Here is a 25,909-nt window from a genome sequence, read left to right on the forward strand (position 1 = left end):
AGAGGGCTCTACTCCACCCACTTTTAAACTGGAACAGCTCAGATTAAAGTCTTAGTGAGATCACGGTATGAATCTGAAAAGTGATGGTCATATCTGCAAAAACTGACCCCCATTAAAAGGGTTAAATAACCCGCGCCCGTTCACTCTGACAATGTAATCCAAATTTTACATGACAGGTGTGAACGCACAATCCCTATTCTTAGGCACATTGTCACGAGAAGACACGATGGTAACGTCCCAATTTATTGTGCATTCTTCGAAGCGAAACGAAAGGAAGTGTTAGGTAAGGATTGAGCAAAAAAATACATCCACAAAATATTTCATATTGTAGCGATGCTTCCAACACACTATGACACCAAGTTCTAAATAGTCGGCGTCCTGCCACGATTGTGACATGTGACACGGCCTTCAGTCGAAGAACCTGTGATCTATACCTTCACCATTGCAGATCATTGGATATATAAAATAAATTGATCTGATATTTTCATGCTTTACCATTTTTGTTCAATGGGGAATTAGTCTGAAATCCTATCAACGTCAGTAAGCATTGAAATAGACTTGTGTTCTTCAGAAATTCACAAGTACCTCATCAGTCTAGTCTAGTGTCTACCTCTGGCAAAAAAATGCTTTCAAAACAGAAATTATCACCGAAAGAATCAGGTGTAAGCCTACCACATAATGGTAACAGAAAAGATCTAACAGTCTAGTCCTGGTATAGGCCCATACTACTTCGTCGTCCATTAAGATCTGGACTTTCTCATCTGGACTTTCTCCAAGAGTCGCATGAGAATCGACATTCTGCGCTTATAGCCACTTACAAACATTTAGTGCAGGCGTCACGCTAATGAGTGTGAACATCAGTCCGTCGCAGTTTCTTTGACTCTGTCGCGGACGATCGTATGTTGTGATCTGGAAACATGCGATGCAGTAGTGGTTGTCGGACAGGGTCGCGGAAAGGTGTTGTGGGGTCGTGGCTAGGGTTGAGCGAGTCTGAGTGATTCGATTCTGAATCGACTATTAGGCTTCGAGTGGAGTATAAGTATCACTCATTACAGCGGTGCGAATGATACGGAGAGTTCAAATATGTACTTGTACATCCTCTGCGCAGGTTTGTAATGACTCGACTCGACTCACGATTTTTTGACGACTCGACTCGACTCGAGTCAATTTGTGTATTGACTCGACTTGTACTCGAGTCATGGTGGATGACTCGAGACTCGGACAGCCAAGACAGACATTTCATTGTAACTTCCAAGAATAGTAAAGCTACCACATAATTGGTATTTCGTCTATCAGTCCTAATACTTAGAAAACAGGCCCAGAACCTGTTGTACAGTATGATATTATGAATGCGAGCCATTTCATATCACTCGAGCCGAGTTGAAAATAGCGGATTGAACTTAAAACTGAACAGTAAACATAATGACTTGGCCTGGGACTTGATGTGGAATTGGAAATAACTCGACTTGACTCGAGTCGAAACTATAAAAGTCAGATTGTCTTGTGACTCGGAACCTTGCGACTTGGTTACAACTCTGCTTCTGCGACCAGCCCTACATCACAATAAAGAATATTTGGTAATTTTCCGACCACACCTATTTCATTGCACTTTGAGACAATGCTGTGGATTGCTTACGACTTCACTGATATGCCATTTCTACTAATGTGCATAGCTTTGTACAATATGTTTCCTATACTGCAATACAACCAATAGAGGTATACACCGTAACACGGCAGTGTTGGTATCAAGTCACTATCTTCGAGTTACGAGTCATCTCGAGTCATTGCACGTTTTAACTCGAGTCAAGTCAAGTCACATTTCAAGTCGAGTTGCCTTTTCGAAGTACGAGGCATGATTACGTCCTCGAATTTTGCAAGCCGTTTGGAATACAGATCGAGTGGTCATTTATCCCGAATCAAGGAATGAATACAGAGTAAAATATTCATGCAATGTACTGCTCACACATACATAGAACTGCCTCAGTCTATAATCATCAGCCAAAATAGAGAATGCAATACGAAACCTCAGAGAGTAAACGTGAATTGATATGCTGCAACACGCTACCCACCGACACATTTATGAGATACAATTCAAGACTACGCCAATAGTTGACGGGCATAGATACTTGTAAACTATATTTGAATTCTATTAGTTGTTCAGGCCTGTCGTTGACGCAATGAATTAGCGAGGATTGCCGCACGCGTGCAGCAATCAATGAGCTAATTTCGCTCGCGTGCAAACGGCAAACTGCCTCACCACGAGATCGCATGCTGTTGTGCAGCGCAGACGCTAATTGGCAACATGCTTCTCGCTAATTGGCAGCGCGCAATACTGATAATACGAATTACGGGCATTATGGCTGAATTTGATGCGCGATTAAAACAAACTTGAAGAAAGGTGTGGTTTCAAGTTATATATCGAGAGAGATTTTTTTCAAGGCTTGTTGTACCCATGCATAATACACAACGCCGATTTTAGGACAAAAAAATCGGGAAAATTTTACGCATTATACATGGAAAATTACGGTAGTCCACCACAACGTAAGCTCGAAGCTCCGATTACATCGTCTGCGGTCAATTTATTTGTGATAGGACAATGAACGCTCACTAAAATCCACGGTTATTGAATGTTCGGTCGCTCTCACAGGTTACACCGGCGTTTCGCGAACGACCGCAACATATGCGAGACACAGCGATTGCTTCGAGTCACGAGTCCATGCCATTTCCGATACGCCGAGTCAAGTCATTTTTGAAAAGCGACTCGAGTCAAGTCAAGTCATACGAAAAAGGTGACTCAAGTCATCCCAACACTGTCACATGGTGGAAAATACTGTTGAAGCTATAATTCTCATTGACAAATTAACCCCGAGTAGTAAAGAGCGTATTACTTCAGTAATAAAAAAAATCATGTCTTGCTGCTAATCATTACAAATAATACTCGTTTCAGATTCGAGAACCCGACTCATTGTGCCTAGCCTAGTCAGAGACAACATCATTGCCTCACCTGCCCCAGTGCCCGAATGTGCCGATGTCTGTCCGGTACATTCCTTCGAAGTAGCATCGCTGCCCAGGTCAGATCTCATTTCCACCCCGAAACTGTCGTCCTTCGTAACAATTTTGCGTTTCACCATCCGCAACATTTGCCAGAAAGCGCTCGAATAGATCAGGGGGTTCACGGCGCTGTTTATCGGAAGGAGCAGTCCGCCTGCGACAGGACGCAGTGCTTTCAAACTTATACACGGCAGACTGCCCCGCCAGTAGATTTAGCATCCAGATTGGATTAGCATTAGTAATATTTCAAAAATCTTGTAAAGTGTAGTTCTAGTTCTAGTTGCGTATTTTGAAAAGTCACTACATCTGATGTAGTTCCAGTCACGCATTAAAAAAAACAGTTATAGAACGTCATTTCAATAGTGATACTGGTGTTCTACTGTGTGATGTTAATGCAACCGTAGCGTAGCTCAGAGATCCCTCTACTCACAGTGGTATAGTCAGTAGGTTGGTTTTGGGAGGCTAAAGCCTGCCATCTCAAACTCGTAACCAGGTTCCTTTGAAATGCCGATTCTATCTCAAATATTTTTTAGCTCATTTACAGTGTAGTAATTCGTATTATAAGTTCCTAGTTAGTTGTGTTTTAGTTGGTTCGTTAGGAGAATGGGAGACGTCTGTACACCAAGCTTGGCTCGTTTTGCACTTTACAATTCTACTGCACATTTTCATGACAACGAGATACTAGATTGGATTCAAAATTAAAGTGTCAAAACATTTCACAAACACGAACAGAATTAATTAGAAACAATTATCTAGCTGTCTGTGTCTGGATACGTGAAGTCTAAAAGCAGACCATCATCCGCAGTCGTCAAATTATATCTACGCTTGTCTGCACAATCTTACGAATAGCTTAACGAAAAAAGGCCAAGATTAAGATCGCTTAGACACTCACCCATGACGCTGGCGAGGTCTCTTGTTATGTCAAGGGGCCGCACCAAGTTCGCAAACGCCATCGCGCATATCGGAAGCCAACAGGTAGCATCCGTGATTACTGCAAGTGATCGCAAAGTGAATTCACAAAACAAATCACCATCCAAACCTATTCCATACCACACGCAATTGACTAGTATCTTCATATTGAAATGAACCCGAATATTTTCGGCCGACACTCATCAGGGGTAATCGTCAGCAACTAGTAGACCATATCAACAATCGTATCCCAAAATATGACGTCACCAGCATGAAATTTTGAATAAGAGAGCGTTCCATGTACTATTTTTAGATGGTACAGGAACTTCCTTTGTTGACACAGCCTTTGTGTATGGACTTGTCTTGTAGCCTACTCGAGTCATGCGCAGTCATATGACTTGAGATATTCCACAGGACATATTCTGTCTTGTATATCAAATATCAGGACCAATAATTGTCAAATAGGTCCAGAAACTGTCTGCTATCTGTTTCAATAAATATGCTTAGAGTGAGGAAAATGATTATATTTTGAATCAGAGGCCTTGGATATCACCCAAGAGTTTCCCAGCAGTTGAACCCTTAACTTGACACCGAACAGTAAACACTATGACTTGGACTCAACCCTTTGCTCCCTGACTTGACTCGGCGGAGAATTGAAAACGACTCGACTTGACTCGAGTCAAAACTATATAGGTCAAATTGCCTTGTTACTTGGTTACAACCGCCGTGGTCATTTTCAGAGCACTCAAGGCAGATTTTTTGCCTACTTGCACATTTCCATGTCATACACACACACAGGGACAGAAAAAAATCCTTACCTAACAACAAAATCTTTTTCTGCATAGCTCTGTTGTCTTTACGCCACTGTTTGGAGCGGATTCTGATGCTTTTCCGAACAGCAGGCCTCGACGAGGCTTTGTAAATGACCAGGTACGTGACCGTGACATAGCCTATGGAGCAAGCGTCAAATATGACGATCACAGTCGAATAGACCCACGCCGCGTCTCCGGAGTTAGGGAAAAAGTCTGGCACGCATAACGGGTATTTGTTGTAGTAACCTGAAAATAACGTAACAGTAATATTAAAAGGGTATGGGAAAAAAGTGGATTTGTATTTGAAATTTGAATTGAAGTCAAAATCCAAAATTAAATGTGTATCACACCTAAATTCCGCAATGGGTTATACTTGCCCCGAAGGCACACACTAGTTAATCATTTCTAGAAAATAAGCACAAATCCAGTTGAAAAATTATCGCAAATCAATAAATTATGTCGTCCAAGTCAATTGAGACTCGAGTCCGAGTTCAAGTCACTGAGTTCACCGTTCATTATTGAGTCCAAGATGAGCTCAAATCATTTCCGTAGAATTCGAAGGTCTTGCATTCATACTATACTTATTTTCTCAATCTTAACATGTTTATTTGAACAGATAAAATCGGATTTTTTCACCTATTTATTCACCTGAAAATCATCGGTCCCGATACACTAGGGTTACCATATTTTGGAAATCTGAAAAAAGGGCACTTTCTCAAAATTTTCACGCTCGCATAACCGGAGGAAAATCCTTGGGTATATTTTTCCCGCTTCGTGGTCGGGCGACTAAAAAAAAGATCATCTTTCCGGCTCAGCTCCCAAAATAGCCACCTGAGCGTTAATTCAGTGCTGATTTACTGTGTCCCAGTCGATTTGTCATATATTTAACCAAAATTCTCAAAAAAGAGGACAACATCTTAAAAAAGAGGACATTTGGGCGTCCCCGAGGACACTTTCACCGAAGTAAAAAAAAAGGACAAATCCTCTTAAAAGAGGACGTATGGTAACCTTATGATACACGAGACTTGAATCAGATAGTAAAGAACAGTGGTTCGCAACCTTTTTGAATGTCGGACTGCATTTCAAACTCAAGAGTACATATGAAGCCGCAGGAAAACACTCGAGTACTTATAACTAAAATTTAACGACAGCTAGCCTACCTCTGGATTTCACTATTCAACTACTTCAAAAGCATGCACTTAGACTTCCATTGATTCTATATCGGTTATTTTAGCATTGATGAACGCAGATTGGCGAGTCCTATACATCGAAATATACTCAAAACGCATATCATTATGACAGCATACTCAATATGCCGTTATGTGATAGCTCTTCATACACTCCATCTCTATATTGATAAAGTTTGAGGGGGACTACACGCTGAGTAATATCGGTAATATTGCAATTTATACTTGACCATGAGCCATCACTTTGATGTCATTAAAATTGTGTCGAAATTTACTCTTCACGGAGACGATATATAAAGGTCTATGACCAGCAGAACTCGAGATACATCATTGCCTGATGAGCATTCATCCATGCGTTTGATACCAGTCTGCAAGAGTTCTCTTTCCCCGTTTTCGGAAGTGGCCTTGGACGGCTTTAGAAACCAAATATCCCCTATTTTAGCATTTATGTAAAGAAATTGACTATACCGGTAACTATTTATAGAAACAAACAAGAACTGTCTATTATATTTTTGCGGCATATTCAGAGGCCAATTAGAGCCACAAGAAGGCTAGCTTCAATCATAATCACTGGTACAGAACGTCTCGAGTCATGCGCAATGACACAAGTCGAGTCAATACACATTAACTTGAGTCAAGACTAATAGTTTTAAATTTTAAAGAAAGTCGAATCAAGTCAACAAAAAATTGTGACTTAGTTATTATAACCCTGCAAGTCACACACTAGCAAAACACTTCCCTCACCAAGAGGTCGCACCGAATTTGGACTCCAGTGTTGACGGAGACCTTTCACGCCGACATCTTCGAGATAAGTCAACATGCCGCGTAAGGACAAGTCTGGAGATAGAACGGCATTGTCAGCAGAGCTCGCTTTTTCTAGAATGCTGACGTACCAGGAAAAATCTCAGCACGTTGATACGCCACAGTATTCATCCGCACGACCATCTCTCTAAACTCAGATATTGGTAGGATATCAAAATACGTCGTAGGCAGAGGCAGCCATATCACAGAGTCGAAATAGTCGGAAAACGATTCAATCTGAAACAAAAAACCTCAATAAACCTTCAACAGATATGAATGACAATGCTGATTCAACATCGCGTAAGTCGAACTCATGCGAACTATAAATCCTGTTGATGGGTTAAGTGACAGGTTACATTAGGTCAGTGATTCTCAAACTGGGGGGGCGTGAAAGCATCTGAGGGGAGGAGGAAAGCCGTCTAAGAGAAATGATGTTTCTTCAACTTGGAATGAGTTTAATTTGTGCTGAAACTTCCAAGTTTCAACAATGGAAGTAATCCTTATTGTCTTACGATTCTAAATGTCATAATCTCCTCGTACAATCCACACACCGATACTAGATTTAGGCATATACCAAACCTTGCACTAATAAGATGTCCCCGCATGAAGCGTGATTGGTGAATGCGTGTAGTTGTGCTATTGGTTTTTGATTTAGCTTACGGTCAGGTACGTTTGAGCTAAGCCCAAGTGGGATAATAGCAGGGTTGTAATGACTCGAGTCATTTTTGGGTGACTCGACTCGAGTCATTTTTTCGAATGCGTTAAATGACTCGACTCGAGTCGATTTGTGTATGGACTCGACTTGTGCTCGAGTCATTGTGCAATGTGCATGACTCGAGACTAGGACAGCCAAGACAGACATTTCATTGTAATTTCGAAGAATAGTAAAGTCACCATATTATTGGTATTTCGTCTATCAGTCCTGATACTTGGAAAATAGGGCCAGAAACTGTGACGACTGAGGAAAATTACGATATATCATGAATGCGAGCCATTCTATATCACTCGAGCAGAGTTGAAAAAAGTGGGTCGAACCTTGGTGAACTCAAAACTGAACAGTGAACACTATGACTCGGGCTCGACCCTCTACCAGCTGACTTGGACTTGAGTCGGTGGTGTTTTGAAAATGACTCGACTTGACTCGAGTCCACACCAGAAAAGTGAGATTGACTTGTCACTCGGAAACTTGTGACTTGGTTACAACCCTGAATATTTGAAGGGATTAGGCAACAAAATCGCTAAAATATCCATGTGCCACCATTGGACAAGATTACGTTAAACTAAAAATTTAACTGGTTGGAGTTCGGCTCAGGGATTGGGTTTAGGGTTCAGGGTTACGGTTTAGAATAGAACAGGGATTGGAGTCAGAAGTAGGTTTAAGTTATAGGGATCAGATTTGACTGATTCAAACAAAACATGTCGGTGTGTCACTCAAAACAATTCAATTCCTGTCACTTTTAGAAAATAAGGACAGTGTAGTTTTATCATTCCATCGCCCTTCAAAATAACAACAAATGTGAGAAATATGGATGGCATGGCGAACCAGTCCATACAAGTAGAAGACATATCTGCTGGCCACTTCTAAAAAGTAGATGCACCGCCCGGCTCCACCCAGAGTCCAAAACCCTTCGGGAGACGGGATCGGCAAAAAGAAAGTAATCTCACCAGGGGAATCGCGGAAACAGTAACTGAGACGAGCCACACAACGACGCAGCACGCTAACGAGCCATAAACAACGTTTTTCCGCTCTGCCTTGAACGGACGCAGGGTGCCGTAAAGGCGAAAACTCGTCATCAGCACGATCGTCAGAACTGTAAATAGTAGTTCCGATCAGGTAGCGAATCAAAGTGTGAAGGAATCAGAATATATATTCCACTATTTTGGGTGCCGAAAATAATCACATTAACATTAGAAGATTCAAAATCGTCATCGTACCTAAGGCTGGATAGTAGTCACAATGAGTTGAGTATTTGAATTGGAATCCAGTGTCAATTGTCATGATTCCAATCGATAGGACGCTGTTTATTTTTGTCCTAGATTCTGACTCGTGATATGACCTACACACAATCTGTGCATATGGTACCGTGGGTGCATGAGATGCATATGCCGCTGGACAAGGCGCAGAAATAACCTTGTACGGCTTTCTGAGTCTTGCGCCACCCCTCCATACTATCACGTTAATGCTTTGCACCAAGCAGAAAAGTCATGACACCAGTGTTACTAATCAGGTCTTTGGTCTGACCAGGACGGGGATCGAACCCACTACCTACCGATCAAGAATCCAGACGCTCCACCAGAACGCTATCTTGTCGGTGATGGCGGAATTATATCGCTCTTTCAACTAAGAGTTATATTTGTCAAGGAGATTTGTAGTTTTGTCACTTTTTCCCCACAAAGGATTCCTTGAAACCCCTATCGGTTGTTTCACAGCATTCATAACATGTAGTGCAAAGCCATGAACAATAGTGGAACTGGCATTTCCTACAAGTCATGATCGACCCAAAGCATTATTGGAACGTGCAATGAACAGGTATGGTGGAAAAATAGCAAATAAACTTCACACGGTGTGGAACTTGCAATAAGGTATTGTCTTTGTGCAAATTCCACATTCCATACTCTCACAATGTCATGAGTAATACTCGAGCTTGACTCGAAGCCTAATGCCCATACGGCTACAACAGACCACGCATGGCCTCCACCATTACCGATCCCACAAATTCTAAGATCAAGTTTGACATTCAGTGGTAACATCTTACCAGATGTTTGGCTCGATAGCTGACAAACGAACCCCAGCGCAAGGCACAACGTTCCAGAACGCCAGAACCGGTCGCTGGCGCAATATCTACAAAAAGACAATCAAAAAGGCTATGATTTAATGATAAATGAACAACAGAAGCATCAGGAATCAGGCTAGTCATCAAAGTTTGACTCTAAAACTGTAGACCTACATCGGCGCCAGGGATACTGGAGTACAAGTAATGCCGTAAACCAATCGTATTTAATGACTTCATTAACCTATGTAATTCAATAGCTACTGAAGTAAATCAGACATCTGTGGTCGATCGAAGTTGTCAACAATTTCTTTGAACTCTGGCTACACGTAGGATGTAGAAACCCTTAGAAACGACTACACGTGAACATCAGTTAGATTGCAACACAGCCTTGTCCGTTGAATGTTCGCGGTCGAAAATGCATGCAGACCCGAACAGAACAACAGGGCAGTAATGACTCGAGTCGCAATTTTTTGGTGGCTCGACTTGACTCGAGTAATTTTTCAATTTTGACTCGAGTGAATTGGTGTATTGACTCGACTTGTACTCGAGTCAAGTCATAGGACTCGAGACTGGGTCTACCAAGACAGGCACTTCGTTGTAATTTCAAAGAATACCGGTAGTGAAGTTATCACACTATTATTATTTCGTCTATCAGTACTGATACTTGAAAATGCTACCGGAAACTGTTAACAGTGTTGAAAATTAGTATGATATGAATGCAAAGCATTTGATATCATCGAGCAGAGTTGTAAAAAGTGACATTAACTCGGAACTGAACAGTCAACACAATGACTGGGACTTGACTCGGTGGTGAATTCAAAATGACTCGACTTGACTCAAAACTATAAAAGCGAAATTGACTTTTGACTCGGAGCCTTGCGACTTGGTTACAACCCTGACTGAGTCCCTCTGGACATATCTGTAGACCTACCTTCCGTCTGTTATCAGCGACACGGTTCCGATTGTGAGCAAATAAACGCCCATAAGAAAGTCGGACGTCGCCAGATTGATGACGAGTATTCGATTGCACTTGGCCAGCTTGCCGAGCCTGCCGCACAGCCTGTCGTTCCACAATTCTTTGAAGGTGTGCCGGAACACCAGCGCGTTACCGACAAACGCCATTGTACCAAAGAGGAACACAGAGAATATCTGCAAATACAAAATTTGAATACGTGACTTCCGGTACTAAACTTCGATATGTCTTTCAATACTACATGCATTGCAGTATAACTTATTATCTCAAAGTCTTTTCGTGTGTCCCTTAACACAAGTTATGAGCATGATGACATGCATATAAAAAGAGATTCAAATAACCCCAATTTGGTGAAGTATGAAGTAACAATGTAGGCTAGCCTAATATTTATAATAACACTCTAGAGACAAAATCAATTGTGCCAGTAACTATGAGATAGTCATAGCAAAGAAACCGAGTGATAATGAAATATACAATAAAGAGCTTACAGTATAAATCATAGCATAATGACATGATTGTCACAAACTTCTAGTTATGTATGTGGCAAAGAATATATTTTGAAGTCTTGACGCAGCTTGCGGCTGTTTTTTGTTTCTTTGATGAAATTGCTAATCACAGTGGTGCTGTGCCTTTTACTTTTAGTCCTTTCCACAGAATAGGTGTCAATTCATTTCAAACATATAGCAAAAACTCCAGGCAATTACATTGATCAAGTCAGGTAAATAAGCTTTACTTCTCGTTCACACATACTGAGCAACAATTTTCCCCCCATAAATAATATATTTCTACTTCTGCGGGCTGGGATTGAGATCTATTTAATGTGCAGCACCTAACAATTTCATGGGGTATCCAGTAAAATTTTTGAAAAGTAATTTTTTTAACAATCCTACTGCAAGCACTACAACTATTGCAAGTACTTAGTTACTGATTCCATCTGTATACAAGTCTGCAATCCATCAAATAAAAAAATACCATAGCCCCGCTTTTTATGATGGCGTCTCGCAAACGCAACTTGAGGAATCCCGAAGCAGCCGTCTGATGTCCGCATTCGTCGCTACCAGAAGAGCAATCGATCTCTCCGTCCAAATAGTCGCTTCGGTTCAAGAATATTGGATCGTGTTCTGAACACAACACGCAATGTGGTGGCTGATGTAAGCCGGTGGGATTCGACATAAGTATGATGCTGAGACATGATCTAACACAGGGGTCACCAACCTTTTTGCAACCGAGGGCTACTTTTGCATAATCATTGAAGCGGCGGGCTACTATTTACTCCCGCCGTTTACCCGTACCACTCTGAATTTCCGCTTTGATATTCACAGCACTGGGCAGGACCGGACATCATGTTATCTGTTTCTATAGCAGTCAGTGGGAAGCCTGGCATTGTATGATATCAATTAGTGCGCTGTACTCTCGTATTTAACTTGATACTGCAATTCTGAGTGAGTGTTCCGGATGTGCAATAATTAGGCGTGTTTTGTGTTTGTTTTTGATGAAGTTCATGTCCGAAAAGGATGACTCACAACGATAAGTTGAACCATAGACGCTTGCAACCTTCATAGCTGCTGCGCAGTGTGCAATGTGCATACACCACTGTACTTTTCCGTATCAACAATGCCCAAACGTTTGCTGCAGAGTGAGAAGGGGGTCATTTTGCAGTGTTGCAATTTCAATCTCCTACTGTTCAGCATCCAGAAATGACAAGGTTTCATGATACCGGACAGCAGCAACGATTACAGAAAGTTAGAAACATGGTATAATAAACTGCGTTGAGTGTAACAGAAACAAGCTGTGCCAAAAGATACAATACGTAATGCGTATACAGATATTGAAAATCTGCTTGTACTTCACGGCTATCTGACTCCGAATAGTAATATTGTTTACTATAATTTGGCATTGTTCTGGTCGTCGAGCTATCGTAACGGAACCCCCCACCATTTCAAGAAGACCGTGGACGGCATTCCGTCATGTCAACTGTATAGGCAATGCGCCATATCTTGAATTTCTGGCGATTCTATCACAAACATCTATATATTACTAATTGTATTTGAAGATATTTTTAAGTGTTTATATATGTAAGTTACATGTTAGTGTGTTTTAAACAAGAATAGCTGAATCAATCAATCTATATATTTAAAAGCTCACTGGTAATAATCTGACGAATATTGGTAAATGCTGCTATTCCACCTATTTTTAGAATGGGCTCGCGGGCTACTCATCTAGTCCTCGCGGGCTACCTGGTGCCCGCGGGCACCAGGTTGGTGACCCCTGATCTATCATAACGTTGCGATTTCAAAAAATTTATAGTTCTAGTTCTAGTTGCGCGTTTTAAACATAATTTAGTTGTAGAAAAACTAGAAAACATGTGTAGTTGCGGTTTTTTTCAAGTACGTTAGTTCTAGTTATGAGTTTTGAAAAGTGAGCTGTTGCAGTTGTAGTTCTAGTTGCCCGTTTCGAAAAATGAGTATTTCCAGTTTTAGTTCTAGTTGTGAGTTTTGAAAAATTGGTAGTTCTAGTTGCGCATTTTGAAAAAATCCAGCACTTTTGTGCAAGGTTCCAATGCTTTATCACCATGCTAAATTTGGTGTTCATGTTGGAGATTTGAACTGTATAGTATGAATTACAGGGTTGTAACCAAGTCGCAAGGCTCCGAGTCACAAGTCAATCCAACTTTTACAGTTTTGACTCGAGTCAAGTCGAGTCATTTCAATTCGCCACCGAGTCAAGTCTGAGTTCAAGTCATCGAACAGAGGTTCGAGTCCGAGTCATGGGATAACGACTCGAGTCTGAGTCCAAGTCATTGTGTTGACTGCTCAGATTCCAGTTAATGTCTTGTTATAACTCTGGTGATATCGAATGGTTCGCGTTTATAATATACCGTACCAATTTTCCTCACTTTTAATAGTTTCTAGTCGCATTTTTAAGTACCAGTACCAATAGACGAAATCCCAGTAGGGTGGTTACTTTACTATTCTTCGAAATTACAATGAAATGTCGGTCTCGGCCATGTGAGTCTCAAGTCATGCGCAATGACTCGAGTCCAAGTATACTTCATATATTTCAACGGTTTCAATGTGGATGAAGTAGGGTGTACAAAAATTGTATTTCCACATCCAAACCGTTGAAATATATGATGCATACAAACAAATACACTTCATCAGGTATCTTAAGATAAAAACTACTAGAGTAGGCTACTGCGGAAACGTACATTTGCTAAATTACAAACGACAAGGGCTGTGCAAAATGCAGTGCCTGGCTGATTCGATGCAGACTTGAGTGTTAAGCTTCGAGTCAAGTATTCTAGAATCGCTTGTGATGTCATTATAGCCCCAACAATGACGTGGAAATGTGAAATATGTATCTTTATTGCGGCCGTAAGAAAAATGACACCAGTTATGAGATTAGTTTCATATTTCTGAACGATACCGTTCCATAACCAAATTATCAGCAGAAATGTAGTTCCATGAATATCTGGATCCTTATGCAACATGCTTTCCGATTCTAAGATATGGCCGACAAACCTTAAACGCTCCAATGGTGGGAATAAAGTATTGAAAATATATTTTTCATTGAAAAAATATCGCCCCTGGCAATTTTATGACTCGAAAAAAACAGAAGAGCTTCTTGGAGGTACAGAACTTCAACATACAATTGATAATATATATTAGGACTGAAATATACCCGAATCTTTTCGGCTACTGCTCGTTAGCAGTGATCGTCAGCTGCCGCTAGTTGCTGTTGATTACCCCTGACGAGTGTCAGCCGAAAATATTCAGACTCGCGCAGTTGATACTGGAATTAGATTAGAGTGCTTGGATCATTGTGTGTGGCCCTACTAACGACCACATGCTTTTATGGGAAGGATGAAGACACGTTGATGGGTCAAAAAAGTTTGAACACCAACCCGGACAATAAAAATGCGTCGAAGCCAAACAGCCCGCTTCATCGTTGCTAGATGCCGCGCAATTCGAAAATCCGTCACACACTTCGGCAAAAGCGACAAAGTCGTCGCTAGAATTTTGTGTCCCATTCAAGTCAGCACAGCGCAGACCGAAGATATTCTCTTGAAATTCAAGCACCGAGTCACAAAAATCATTCGTCAGCCAGCAGTCGGAGTTACACTCATCGCTGAAATCCGGGCAATCGATACGGCCATCGCAAAACACCCCGACTATATTACCATCACCTGGAAATGGAAAAAAATTCAGTTAGAGCCAGCTCACCACAGGAATTCGCATTCCCAAATTGACATCACGGCAGACATCGACTGTATTATGGCGACTGATATAACGTCAGAGATGTTCGAAGTAGTCTTTGCCAGATGCGGTCAGTAACTATGTAGGCTACTTGTGATTTTTCACGCCACTCCAGTCAATTTCCCCTATATGCAGACTTGCACACTGCACAGCCTAAGTTAGCTTTTCAGACTATTTCCCAGGGTTGCATTCACCCAGGGTCACAGAAAATTGTGACTCGACTTAACGCAAGTCATTTTTTCAAATATGTAAAATGACTCGACTCGAAGCGTGACACAATACAAGTCATATGACTCGAGACTAGGACGGCCAAGACAGACATTTCATTGCAACTTCGAAGCAGAGCAAAGTCACGGCATCATTGGTACGGTACTCCGTCTATCAGTCCTGATACTTGGAAAAGAGGGTCAAAAACTGATAAGAATGAGGAAAATTACTATATTATGAATGCGAGCCATTATATCACTCGAGAAGAGTTGAAAAAAGTGGGTTGAACCCGATTGAACTGAAAACTAAATAGAGAACATAATGACTTCGACTCGCACTCTGGTCAAAACGCTATCGCTCGGACTCGGCACTCATCTAGCCGACTAGGACTTGACTCGGTGGTGAATTGAAAATGACTCAACTTGACTCGAGTCAAAATTATAAAAGCGAGATCGACTTGTGACTCGGAACCACGCGAATTGGTTACAACCCTGCCATCTCCACTTCTACTTCGAAGGGCACTGTGCTCCATACAGGATGTGTTCTCAAATTAACGTTGACAGAGTGAGAAACGTTGTGGTAACAGATAGGCTATCTTCGTCAGACCATCGCCGTATTTGAACCGCAGCTAGAAGATTTTCACGAAAGGTACCATTCCAATCCATCTATTTCTGCCATATCGAGGTATTTCTGGCACATATCACTTCACTTCACTTTCTCAACATGATCAAGGCAGAGAATGAATTTCAGATGGTTGTCAGCCGATATCAAGAAGAAATGCTGTATTGCAAGTCGAAGAACAGAGGTTTAGTTATGAAAAGCGGGCTTATGCCGCTAAACAGACGATGTTGCAGCGAAGATAGAAAAAATGTTTGATACTAGTACCGGCAACTTCGTACACAAATACATACCTATACCAGTGTTGGGATCAAGTCACTACCTTCGAGTCACGAGTCATTTCGAGTCATTGCACATTTGGACTCGAGTCAAGTCAAGTCAATCGAGTTTCAAAGGTGACTCGAGTCAAGTCAAGTATCAAGTCAAAATTCAAGTCAAGTTGCCTTTTCGAAGTATGAAGCATGATTAAGTCATTGCATTTCGTTAGGTCTCTGAATAACAGATTGATTGGTCATTGATTCTGAACCGATGAACGAATATACAGTTAAATATACATGCAATAAGGCGTTGTATCGCGCACATATACATAGAACTGTTAAACTACGTAAGTAATTGCATAGCCTCATTTTATAGTTACCAGTCAAGATTGAGAATCGAGAAACAAATTGATAAGATGCAGTACCCAATTATACATATTGATATGATACAATTCAAGTCTGCCCCAATAGTTTAGGAGTATAAACTATATTTGATTTCATTTTCAATAAAACAAGAGGTTCAGTTAAGGTAAGAACTGAGAACAGAAATAGATATTTCGGTGTTAAATTACTTTACTACTAGTTTACGACAGCGTGAGCTGTAGCTTCGATCACTTCGTTTGTGGTCAATATATTTGTGAGAGAATATTGAAGGCTCAGTAAAACACACGATCATTGAAGGATCGGTCGCTCTTAATAAGTCTCGTCCTTTGATGCTGATGAGAGATTACAGACAGACTGTTCCGGCAGAAGATTTATAAGATTAGAGCTAATAATCCCAACGACATCTGAGGAAAGAAACAATGAGAGAATGCAACATTACTGCACTACTGTGAGCGCGAGCAGCAGCATATTTGAGCGGTCTTCACAACACATGTTGTGAGGCAGAACTTGTGAATTCGCTGTAGCGAGAATCAGGATATAACAGCTCTAATGGGTTACACAAGTGTTTGGCGAACAATCCGAACATATGCAAGATAAGGTGATTTTTACTTGATGACTTGAAATTGACTCGTCAATTTTGCTCCGAGTTACGAGTCAATCCACATTTCTGATACGCCGAGTCAAGTCAAGTTATTTTAGCAAAGTGACTCAAGTCAAGTCATACAAAAAAGGTGACTCGAGTCTGACTCGAGTCATCCCAACACTGACCTATACCTGTTCACGACTCGAGTCATCCCAACACTGACCTATACCTGTTCACAAGTCCATAGACAGCCCCACCTGAACAACTGAACGTAGCCCAGTGACAATACTTCTCATCCTCCCCAAGTGGACAATCCACAAACCGGTCACAGACTCTCCCCGGCCGAATGCAACTATTAGATTGAGAGGGGTTGTTCGAATCGCACACAAAGTCCCCTATTCCGCAATCATGCTCCGTTACGTTGAAATTAGACCCAAGAGGTCCGGAATATCTGCAATAAATCCAGAATCAAGAAGAATTGAAAATTTACATTACTTTATAAAGATGAAGATCTTCTTGGAGGTGCATCACTTCAATATACAATTGAATAGTATATCCATATTGAAATGAAACCAAATATCATCTGGTGATACTCGCCAGGGTAATCATAGGCAACTAGTGGAGAATTGGAATGAACATATATCAACAATCGGAGAGAGGGCTTGAGCGCAATGTAGTATTTTTAGATGGTACACAACCTCCTTCTGTAGGCACAGGCTTGGTCGGCGTATTGTGAGAATAGTCGACTTCAAGTCACTAGTTGAAGTTACTGACGATTACTCCTGACGAGTGTCGGCTGAAATTATTGGTATACTATTAATTACAACGTTTCTCTAGTATCTTGGTGATTCCAGTGCCACCTATTATGGCAACATACCAATAATAGTGACTTGGATGGTTCAAATAAAGCATCTTTTTGTGGCCACAGAGTTAATGGTGCCAGTTGCGTATAGTTCCACTAAGCATGCCTACCAGTAATCTACATCTATATTCAGAATTCGTTGCACCAGTAATCATGTCTACAAAAGCACCAATAATAAATAGATCTGAACTAGTGTAATTTGAAAAATGTCTTGCTTAGATTTGGTGGCATCAAGATCAGAACCAAATATCTCTGTTACCTTGCCATATTAAACAGAAAAAAGGATGAATAGTATCTGTCTAGAGCAAATGCGATGATAATCTAGTGATACCTCCTAATTCCAAAAAAGATCATCCTCTTACTAGATTGCAGCAGAATGTAGTTTAATTCCATATATCCAATTTCAAAATAGTCATAGTCACGGCGGTTAAGCATTATGGGCTAAATACCTACACGAGTCGGTCGCAAATAGGGTTTCTCAACAGTTTTCTGCCATGTTCCCAATCCGAATTCTGTAGAATACATGCGCATTCGTCGGAGAAATCTCGGCAGTCAAGGGTACCGTCACAGACCTTACAAAATACAGGATACCGTATTAGCAATCGGTGCTTTTTGTATCTATAATAAGAAATTATGCACAAAAATATTCACTGAGCTAGTTAGTAATGTAGAATTTTGTAGTTAATGAGTACTAGAGTAAATCTATTTAATGCTGGCCTGGAAGTGAAGTCAATGTTTGCGATTGATACCAATCTTTAACAATATTTCAACCTGATTCTTGCCAATTGCCGCAGAAATGGGAGTATGGTGTAATTACGATGTCTTCTGGGACAACGACATGCTCACAAACTTGAAATCTCAGGCAAAATAAGGAAAGTTACCGTGAGTTGACTTCATACAAAACGTAGTCTTCCACCGCTTCACCCGCATTAAATGTAAGCAACTGAAAGCCTCAGTAAAAAATTTTGCCCCGAAAGACTGTCAGAATTGTTAGGTATAGTAGTGCATCATCAGGAGAAACAATGAACTACAATAGCTGTTCAACATGAGCTATCAGTGTTGAGGAAAGCTTCTCATTTCAAAATCAAGATGGCAATTATCAGTAGTTTTAGCCGTGTGGAGTTATCTTGATATAAGTCAGGCTCTTGACCGTCAAGAGTTTAGCGCTTGAACTTAACTGCTAAATAACCTAAAGTGTAGGGGCCTACTACTAAAGAGTATAGGCTATACTTTATGGGCAGATTTTCTTTGCTTTGACTTCGCTAATTATGCTATTCAAAAAAATAAGTCAACTAACTTGTGACAATGATATCGTCCCGCTACCATCCAAACACTGGAAACATTTTGACGAAATCAACACATTGCCATCATAGCAAACGTCACTCTGATCGGCACAGTCTGCTACATTGTCACGGACAAATATCTCGGGAAGTAAACACCTAAGGAATTTCAATGAAATCAAACAATTGCTAATTATTGTCCGATCGTATGGTTTAAACACAAAATTCACAGCACAGAAGTAAATGCAATTCATTCATATACAATTGAAACTAATTTTGACATATGAGCATGAGTTGAAATATGATAATCTGTTGGCTTTTATTGCCAATTGGAGACAAAGGGAATCATTTTAAAGTCATAGAAACACTATGACGAAGGATGTTGGCCAAGTAAAATCGGTATAGGGCCTGCAGGTTTTCTATCAATAGTCATCAAATTTTAAGCTTTCGACAGTTGTAGACTACTTATATGCCAATCAATCAATCAATCAGGTTTATTAATAGTTTCATCGTTTCAAAACATCACAAAACTGCGATACAATGAAAAGATAGGAAGGTGTCGAAACAACTTGGAGTAGCCATTAGGATCAGACACCCACCTTAGCCTAGGCGAAGTAAATAAGAGGCATGCACACTGAATGAAAAGTAATGCAGAGAATATAAGACGCAAGCGACAAAATGGGGTGGCATGTGGCGGAGGGCGAGGTCGATGTTAGGTCGTGGTCCGGTAATCCTGAAGACTGGCTAGTATTGCCATAAAAGTGGTTTCCTCCCTAGTATAGGGGTTCGGTCCGAGGTTGGATAGGGATGATTGATGCACAATAGTTACAGGGTAATTACACCCTAACGAAATATTGCGGGAATCATTCGGCCATGTAGACAAATAAGAAATTACGCTTAATTTTGGTCAGCTTTTGGGCAGTAGTAATTTGTGCATCTAGCCTGCTTGACCGCAGTTGATTTCTTGACATGATATTTCCAGGCTAACCCATGCTTACCCGTAAAAAATTATGCACCATCGCATAAAAATACAAATGACACAGAAAAGATTGTCCGGTCGCAGAAAAGTAAGTGTAGTTGAAGTACTTCAGATAAAGCGTCCGATATATACAATTTCTGGGCTAAAGTAGCTATTATTATTCAACTATTACTTATGATATGAATCATATAATCACATGTTGTCATTGAAAATTGTAGAGGACATCAGAATTGACCACCAAACACATTGCGGAACGCGTTTTGAATATATATAGCGATACCTGCTGGTAATGGAGGTTCTTTGCACGCTACGCGAGAGTGAGCACTTGAATCCAAACCCGTCGTATCGTTCATCGCTTCCATCTTGGCAGTCCTGAACTCCATCACATAGTCCCACTTGCCGTCTTGAAATGTCTCGGTCGTCCTTATTTCCCGAATATTTCGAATTTCCGGGTTCGTTTGCATGACCTGTGCAGCATTGACATTCAGCTGAAGATAAATTCAGTTACAATTGCCGTAACAGAGGATGTAACTCTATATAGTGTATCAACCGCGTCACATAACATTTAAAAGCCAAAACTCGCTACAAGCAGGGTTGCAAACTGCTGGTGGTCCAAAAGAGCCAAATTGCTTTCCAAAATGTGCCAAATGGCTCTTCAAGGAGCCAACTATTTTAGATTTCAACCAATATGCTTATAAATTACACCTAAAACACAGACACGTTGTCAATAGCCTGTGCACTTTTACATTAGGGTGGAGTGAGAATAACTTTTTTTAAATCGAAGAAAGGGGGTTCTTAAATCCTGACAAATGACCTAAAACTTCAATAAAAATTGACTTTAGGGAATTGCCCCTATTTTTCAGCCGGCTACCCCCAAATTTCTGCGCACCAGAGGCTAAAATTGCACATCTCGACAACCACTGTTCGTAGAGTCGTGATATATAGCTCAAAAGCCGCCAAAACATCATGTTTCTATATGTCTCTAGTGTGAACACAAAACGAGTTACAGCCAAAAACAGTAGGCCTAATATATTGAAGCGGGTAAATGGCGGAAGTAACTAAGTTACATGTTAGTGTGATTTACACAAGAACAGCTAAATAAATCAATCTCATGATATAAAAGAGCGATTTGACTTTACATCAATTTCAATTATTAAATAATTTTATAGTAAAATGCGTCAAATTGGAGCCAACGCGCCAAACGTAAGTTTTTGTTGCCAACCTACCTTTGAATGAGCCAAATTTCGGAAATTTCGGAAATTTGGCTCCCAAATGCGCCAATTGGCAACACTGGCTACAAGTCACTTGTCAGCACTCAGGACTCGAGGGGAGAACCAAAGCTACTCAACCATAACATAACAAACAAAATTTCAGCGTTGCTCTGTAGCTCTGGCAGTTGGTGCGATATGGTTCAGGGCGCGATTGATCAAACAAACATGTATAGACCGCAAAAAACAGCATGCCCCTAGACTTATTAGAACACGCGCATCACGCTCGGTGAACGCCTCACACTTGAATCATACCCTGAAGCTACATTCAGAAGAGACAAAAGACCATAAATTCTCCCATAGACGATTTCCACTCGCTGTTCTCGGGCGGCGCCATTTTTACGATTGGCTGGACAGATGTTGGAGCGCAAGAGCAGACGTTTGGTTACTCATCAATTTTGAAGGGGCGTAACGTAGGTCATTATAGCTGTAGATACAGATGTTGGATAGTCCTGTTTACGCGATAAATTATCGGGACGGCAGATTCCGTGTTGTTGGGAGCGAGGCTCACTTTCATTTGGGTGCCGTGGAGGCAACTTTCATCAAAATACGCCAACCAACCCTGTGCCTACAGTAGGAGTTTGTACGCCATCTAAAATAGTACAATAGGCTTAAGCGCTCTCTCTCTTTCTCTCTGCCCCGATTATTTGAAATTTCATGCCGGTGACGTCATATTTAGTGATATACTACTACTTTACTACTACTGGCGGAGGAGATAGTATAGTGGTTACGATAAGCGCCCACCAATCTGACGAACCGGATTCGATCCCCGTCGGAGGTTTATCTGGGCTCCTCTTCCCCCGCCGTTGCCGATCTTACGGCGACAAAAAAGCAGAGGCGGTCCAAGTAGTCAAGAAAGCTACTCAAGTAGAAGTAGAAGTAGCGACGAAAAAATCTACTGAAGTACGAGTAGAAGTACTTCTTCCATAAGCCACCAAAAACTACTTGAAGTAGAAGTAGAATTATCTGACTTTAAAACTACTCAAGTAAGTAAGTAGTTTTGAAAACAGTCCTAATTCATTCGCGTGGACTGTCAAAAGCTGCAAATTGGGCTATGCGGAAGGTGCAGAGAGCTTGATTCGTATTGATGCATCCAGGCGGTATCAATTGTCGACAGAATAAGCATTCTTTCGTATCTTAGGACGCAAATTATAGTATTGATATGAAAATGCGATACTGACCCTTTGTTTACTTGAAGACCCCATGTTAGAGAATATCATGGCATGGCGCCTTACCCCATGATAAGGCCCCGAGTTTGGGCGAAGAGCAATACGGAGAAGTTGTATCGGATACGGTTTAAACACTTTGCGCGATTAGTAGGCTCTACGTTAATAACAAATATTGTGGATCGTAAAAGTGATATTTGATGTAGTTTTATTTTCGGAAAATAGAGGCATTACTACACTTGTTTTTATGCTTCAACATGTATGTTCTGCAGACAAAAGAACTGAAAGTAATTAGAACTCAAAGTATGATACTCGGAATTGAAAGTGAAATACAAATACCACTTCTAAAAAGCGGAAAATATATTTCATGTCTTTTGTCCATAAAGCTTCAAAGGTGATCTGCTAAAACAGGTGTAACGTTCAAAAAAGCCGGATTTTACAGATTAGCAGGACACGTCATGGGCTGCTAGATTACGAATTGATAGGTAATTGCTAGATTGCGAAGCGGTAGTTTCAAACGTTATGGTGGGCCATATTTACTATGATGAAATATTCGATATGGGCGACAAGGCGATGTGAGCGGAACAAAGCAATCCGGTACCTAAATTATATTCATTGATACTCTCATGAAAACATATTTGTCACTCCATAACTACTGTGGGCGAAGTGCAACAAAATGTGTGCACTTTTATGAATATTAAATGTTGGTACTCCGTGAAAACAGCCCCGAAATTCCTCAGACTCAGGCTATATGGGGGGATTAAACTAGCTTCTACTTGACAAACTGAAAATAGCGAAAAGTAAGTAAGTAGATCACAAAATATTACGAAGTAGAGAAAATCAGATCTACTTGAGTAAGTACTAGAAGTAGAGTAAAACTACTTGAGTACTTCCAAAAAGTAGAAGTACTTCGTTACTGACCACCTCTGCAAAAAAGCCCAGTAAAAAGACCCGACGAAAGAAAGCACTCACAAGGAATGGAAATAACTAGTAGAAAGGGTCCCGGCTTTAATGAAGATCAACATCGAAAAGAACTGTGACATCGGGCACTCTAGGCCGAGGTGGATGTTAGAGTAAAGGACCTCTACTGATGCGTGTCGTTCGACATCCTCCTATCTGTTCATGGCATCGCATTGTGTCTTATCGCATTGTACAATGTGTGTGACTGTTCAGATGAAAAATAACCCAACAATGTTATATTACTACGATTGTTAATATGAAGGTTCTTTCCAATTCTCTATTAGTTGCTGACGATTACCCTTGACGATTGACGAAATGAAATATTCGGATTAAGTTCAATATGAATGTACCATTCAATTGTATATTGCAGTTCTGTACCTACAAGAAGCTCTTCATATATATATATTCATATAGTATCATTGCAGCAAGGTACTCGTGTCGGCAATAATAGTCAGAGGTTGTCGGTAACGAATTAGGCTACTTCTACTTCTACTTCTACTTCTGCATCAAGTAGATTTTGCCTAATAGCACTAATTTCTCAAGTGGTTAGAAAGAGAGAGAGAGAGAGAGGCCCAATACTCCATTCAGAATCGATCGAATCACTCCGGTACTCGGATTTGCCCAGCCCTACTCGTAACATTGACTTTAGTAGGTTTACAGTCGTTACTTGGAAACATAGGCATTTTAGGAGATAACTCACCAAAACTTTGTTCGAATAGGAGGAACAGAATAATATTTGTTCGAAAATCCATCCAAACTCGTGCGCCCAGGAATTTCGAAAGCTGCGAGATCTTCCGCACGTAGCATTACTTTCCGCAAATCATAGATTCATAAGCTAAGATATACAGAGTATTTATATCTGGTATCACCTCTGCTTAAACGACCATCCGAATTGTTAATTTTCAAACATATATGCATTCACACCGCTCTAAACGGAAAATATACCAGGGGCCTATACATTCAAACTCTGCTTTGAAAACGAAATATATGCTGAAGTGGCAGATTTACTTGTCCTTCGCAGCACCTGCCGGCACTGTCACAAATATATATTATTGAGAGAGAGATTTATTCAGGTAATACATCATTGCATAAATACAGTGAAACCTGAAGCTTTTCGAGCTGTAGATGTATATATAGAATATACAGGGTCGTAAGACTGGCACTCCAAAAAGTCAAATTGGGAGGGGAGAGCTCAACGGGGTCAGAAATCATTATTTTTATTTCGTAATCAACACAAACTATATATTTTATAATGGGTTTCCCTTTTGCACCGCGCTCCAACACGCCAAGACATGAAGTTTCGACCAACATGAGACTCCGCGAAGTGTGCTGATAAAGAGATCGGTGGCACGAAAACCTCTGCCGAAACTGACTGTCGCATGTGGCTATGTATATGTTCGAATATTCATTATCCGTAGGAGACTAAATGACCTGCGCCGAACAGCTCTATCTTTGTAATGTGCGAGCCCAACAGTACTAATGCCACCCGCATCCAAGATGCACCCAATGAATTGAATCGTGAGCGTCTCACGAAATAAGTTTTTCTTTCAATGTAGTCTGGTACATTTGGGCGATTCCAATATCTTTTGGCTATATAGCAATAATATATTTAATTGTCAATACTACTGGCAGGTTTTTTCGCGTCAAGTGCTTTTCCGTCCTCTATATACCGTATATAAGTAAATCTTTATATACCTATTGGGGCAACCCCAAGCATCGAGCAAAAGCACCCAATTTGTATAAATAATTCAGCACGGAATCCAGAAACATTCAGATCTCAGTTTTAGTCGACTACATGTAATGTAGAGGGAGTGGACCAGGGGTGTCAAACTACGGCCCGCCAGACTGTTTCATCCGGCCCAAGACGTAATTCTGAGTAGATTGCTTATATTATTTAGCACATGTGTAACAAATGTTTAAATTTTTTATAGGAGATACATCCATTAAATAATCCCTCAAGGCAGCAAATGTCGACCATGTTTAATGTTCATAGGCCACACTATAGACAGCCGGCTGTGGTATTGTGATTTCACTCTTGTTGCCTCTAGGAACAAATTGGTGACATTGAAACCAAATTTCGAGAAGGCAAAAGAGTGCGCACTGAGTCAGGCGTTTTAGGCCTACTGGAAAATTGGAACAAAAAGCAGTCCGTCACAGATGCCTAAATGCCCATGCGGAACCGCCATATGCAATTTACACGGAGATACACAAAATATAATTCAAATATCTGTCGTCGCACTGCTCGTTACTTCCGATTCAAAAGGTCCCCGGTCTACATATAAACCTGCGATTTATTAATATTAAACCAAATTCCAACTTCGTTGGTTACAGTTAAATCTCGTGTATTCCCCACAAAGCATACGCAGGGCTATCGCCAGATTGCGGCTAAAATAAAGGTAGCACAGAACTAATATCGTCGTTAGCGTCACTCTCATAGGCTCATAGCCGTATTCAACCGGCCAATCACTGTATTTTTGACAATTCCATTTTTCGCGAATAACGGTTTTATTAGATTCTTCAATAAAATTATATATGATACGGGACACAATGTAATACATACTATTATCATAATTATCTAATGT

At 40.7% G+C, this 25,909-nt stretch overlaps 1 protein-coding gene across 3 annotated transcripts; it reads right to left on the reverse strand.

The window, feature by feature from the left end:
* Positions 1-225: 225 nt before the first annotated feature.
* On the reverse strand, positions 226-24,382 carry LOC145436287 (uncharacterized). 3 transcript variants are annotated; one of them, XM_080313651.1, is made up of 16 exons: positions 24,028-24,382; positions 20,214-20,421; positions 18,972-19,113; positions 18,128-18,186; positions 17,070-17,263; positions 14,412-14,693; positions 11,480-11,628; positions 10,466-10,683; positions 9,517-9,602; positions 8,426-8,571; positions 6,853-6,997; positions 6,704-6,796; positions 4,779-5,018; positions 3,944-4,042; positions 3,005-3,205; positions 226-909 (listed from the first exon to the last, which is right to left on the reverse strand). In XM_080313651.1, the coding sequence occupies exons 1-16, from the start codon at positions 24,077-24,079 to the stop codon at positions 842-844; spliced, it is 2,382 nt and encodes a 793-aa protein (XP_080169777.1). In that variant the 5' UTR covers positions 24,080-24,382; the 3' UTR covers positions 226-841. The 3 variants fall into 3 exon arrangements, with proteins under 3 accessions (XP_080169777.1, XP_080169775.1, XP_080169776.1); XM_080313649.1 differs by having other exon boundaries at positions 18,128-18,246; positions 24,028-24,378; XM_080313650.1 differs by having other exon boundaries at positions 18,128-18,246; positions 20,214-20,400; positions 24,028-24,377.
* Between the last annotated feature and the right edge of the window lie 1,527 nt (positions 24,383-25,909).

The sequence above is a fragment of the Botryllus schlosseri genome, chromosome 3 (genome assembly GCF_051294905.1).
Source record: "Botryllus schlosseri isolate E-star chromosome 3, Bs_hap1, whole genome shotgun sequence".
Lineage (NCBI taxonomy): Eukaryota > Metazoa > Chordata > Ascidiacea > Stolidobranchia > Styelidae > Botryllus > Botryllus schlosseri.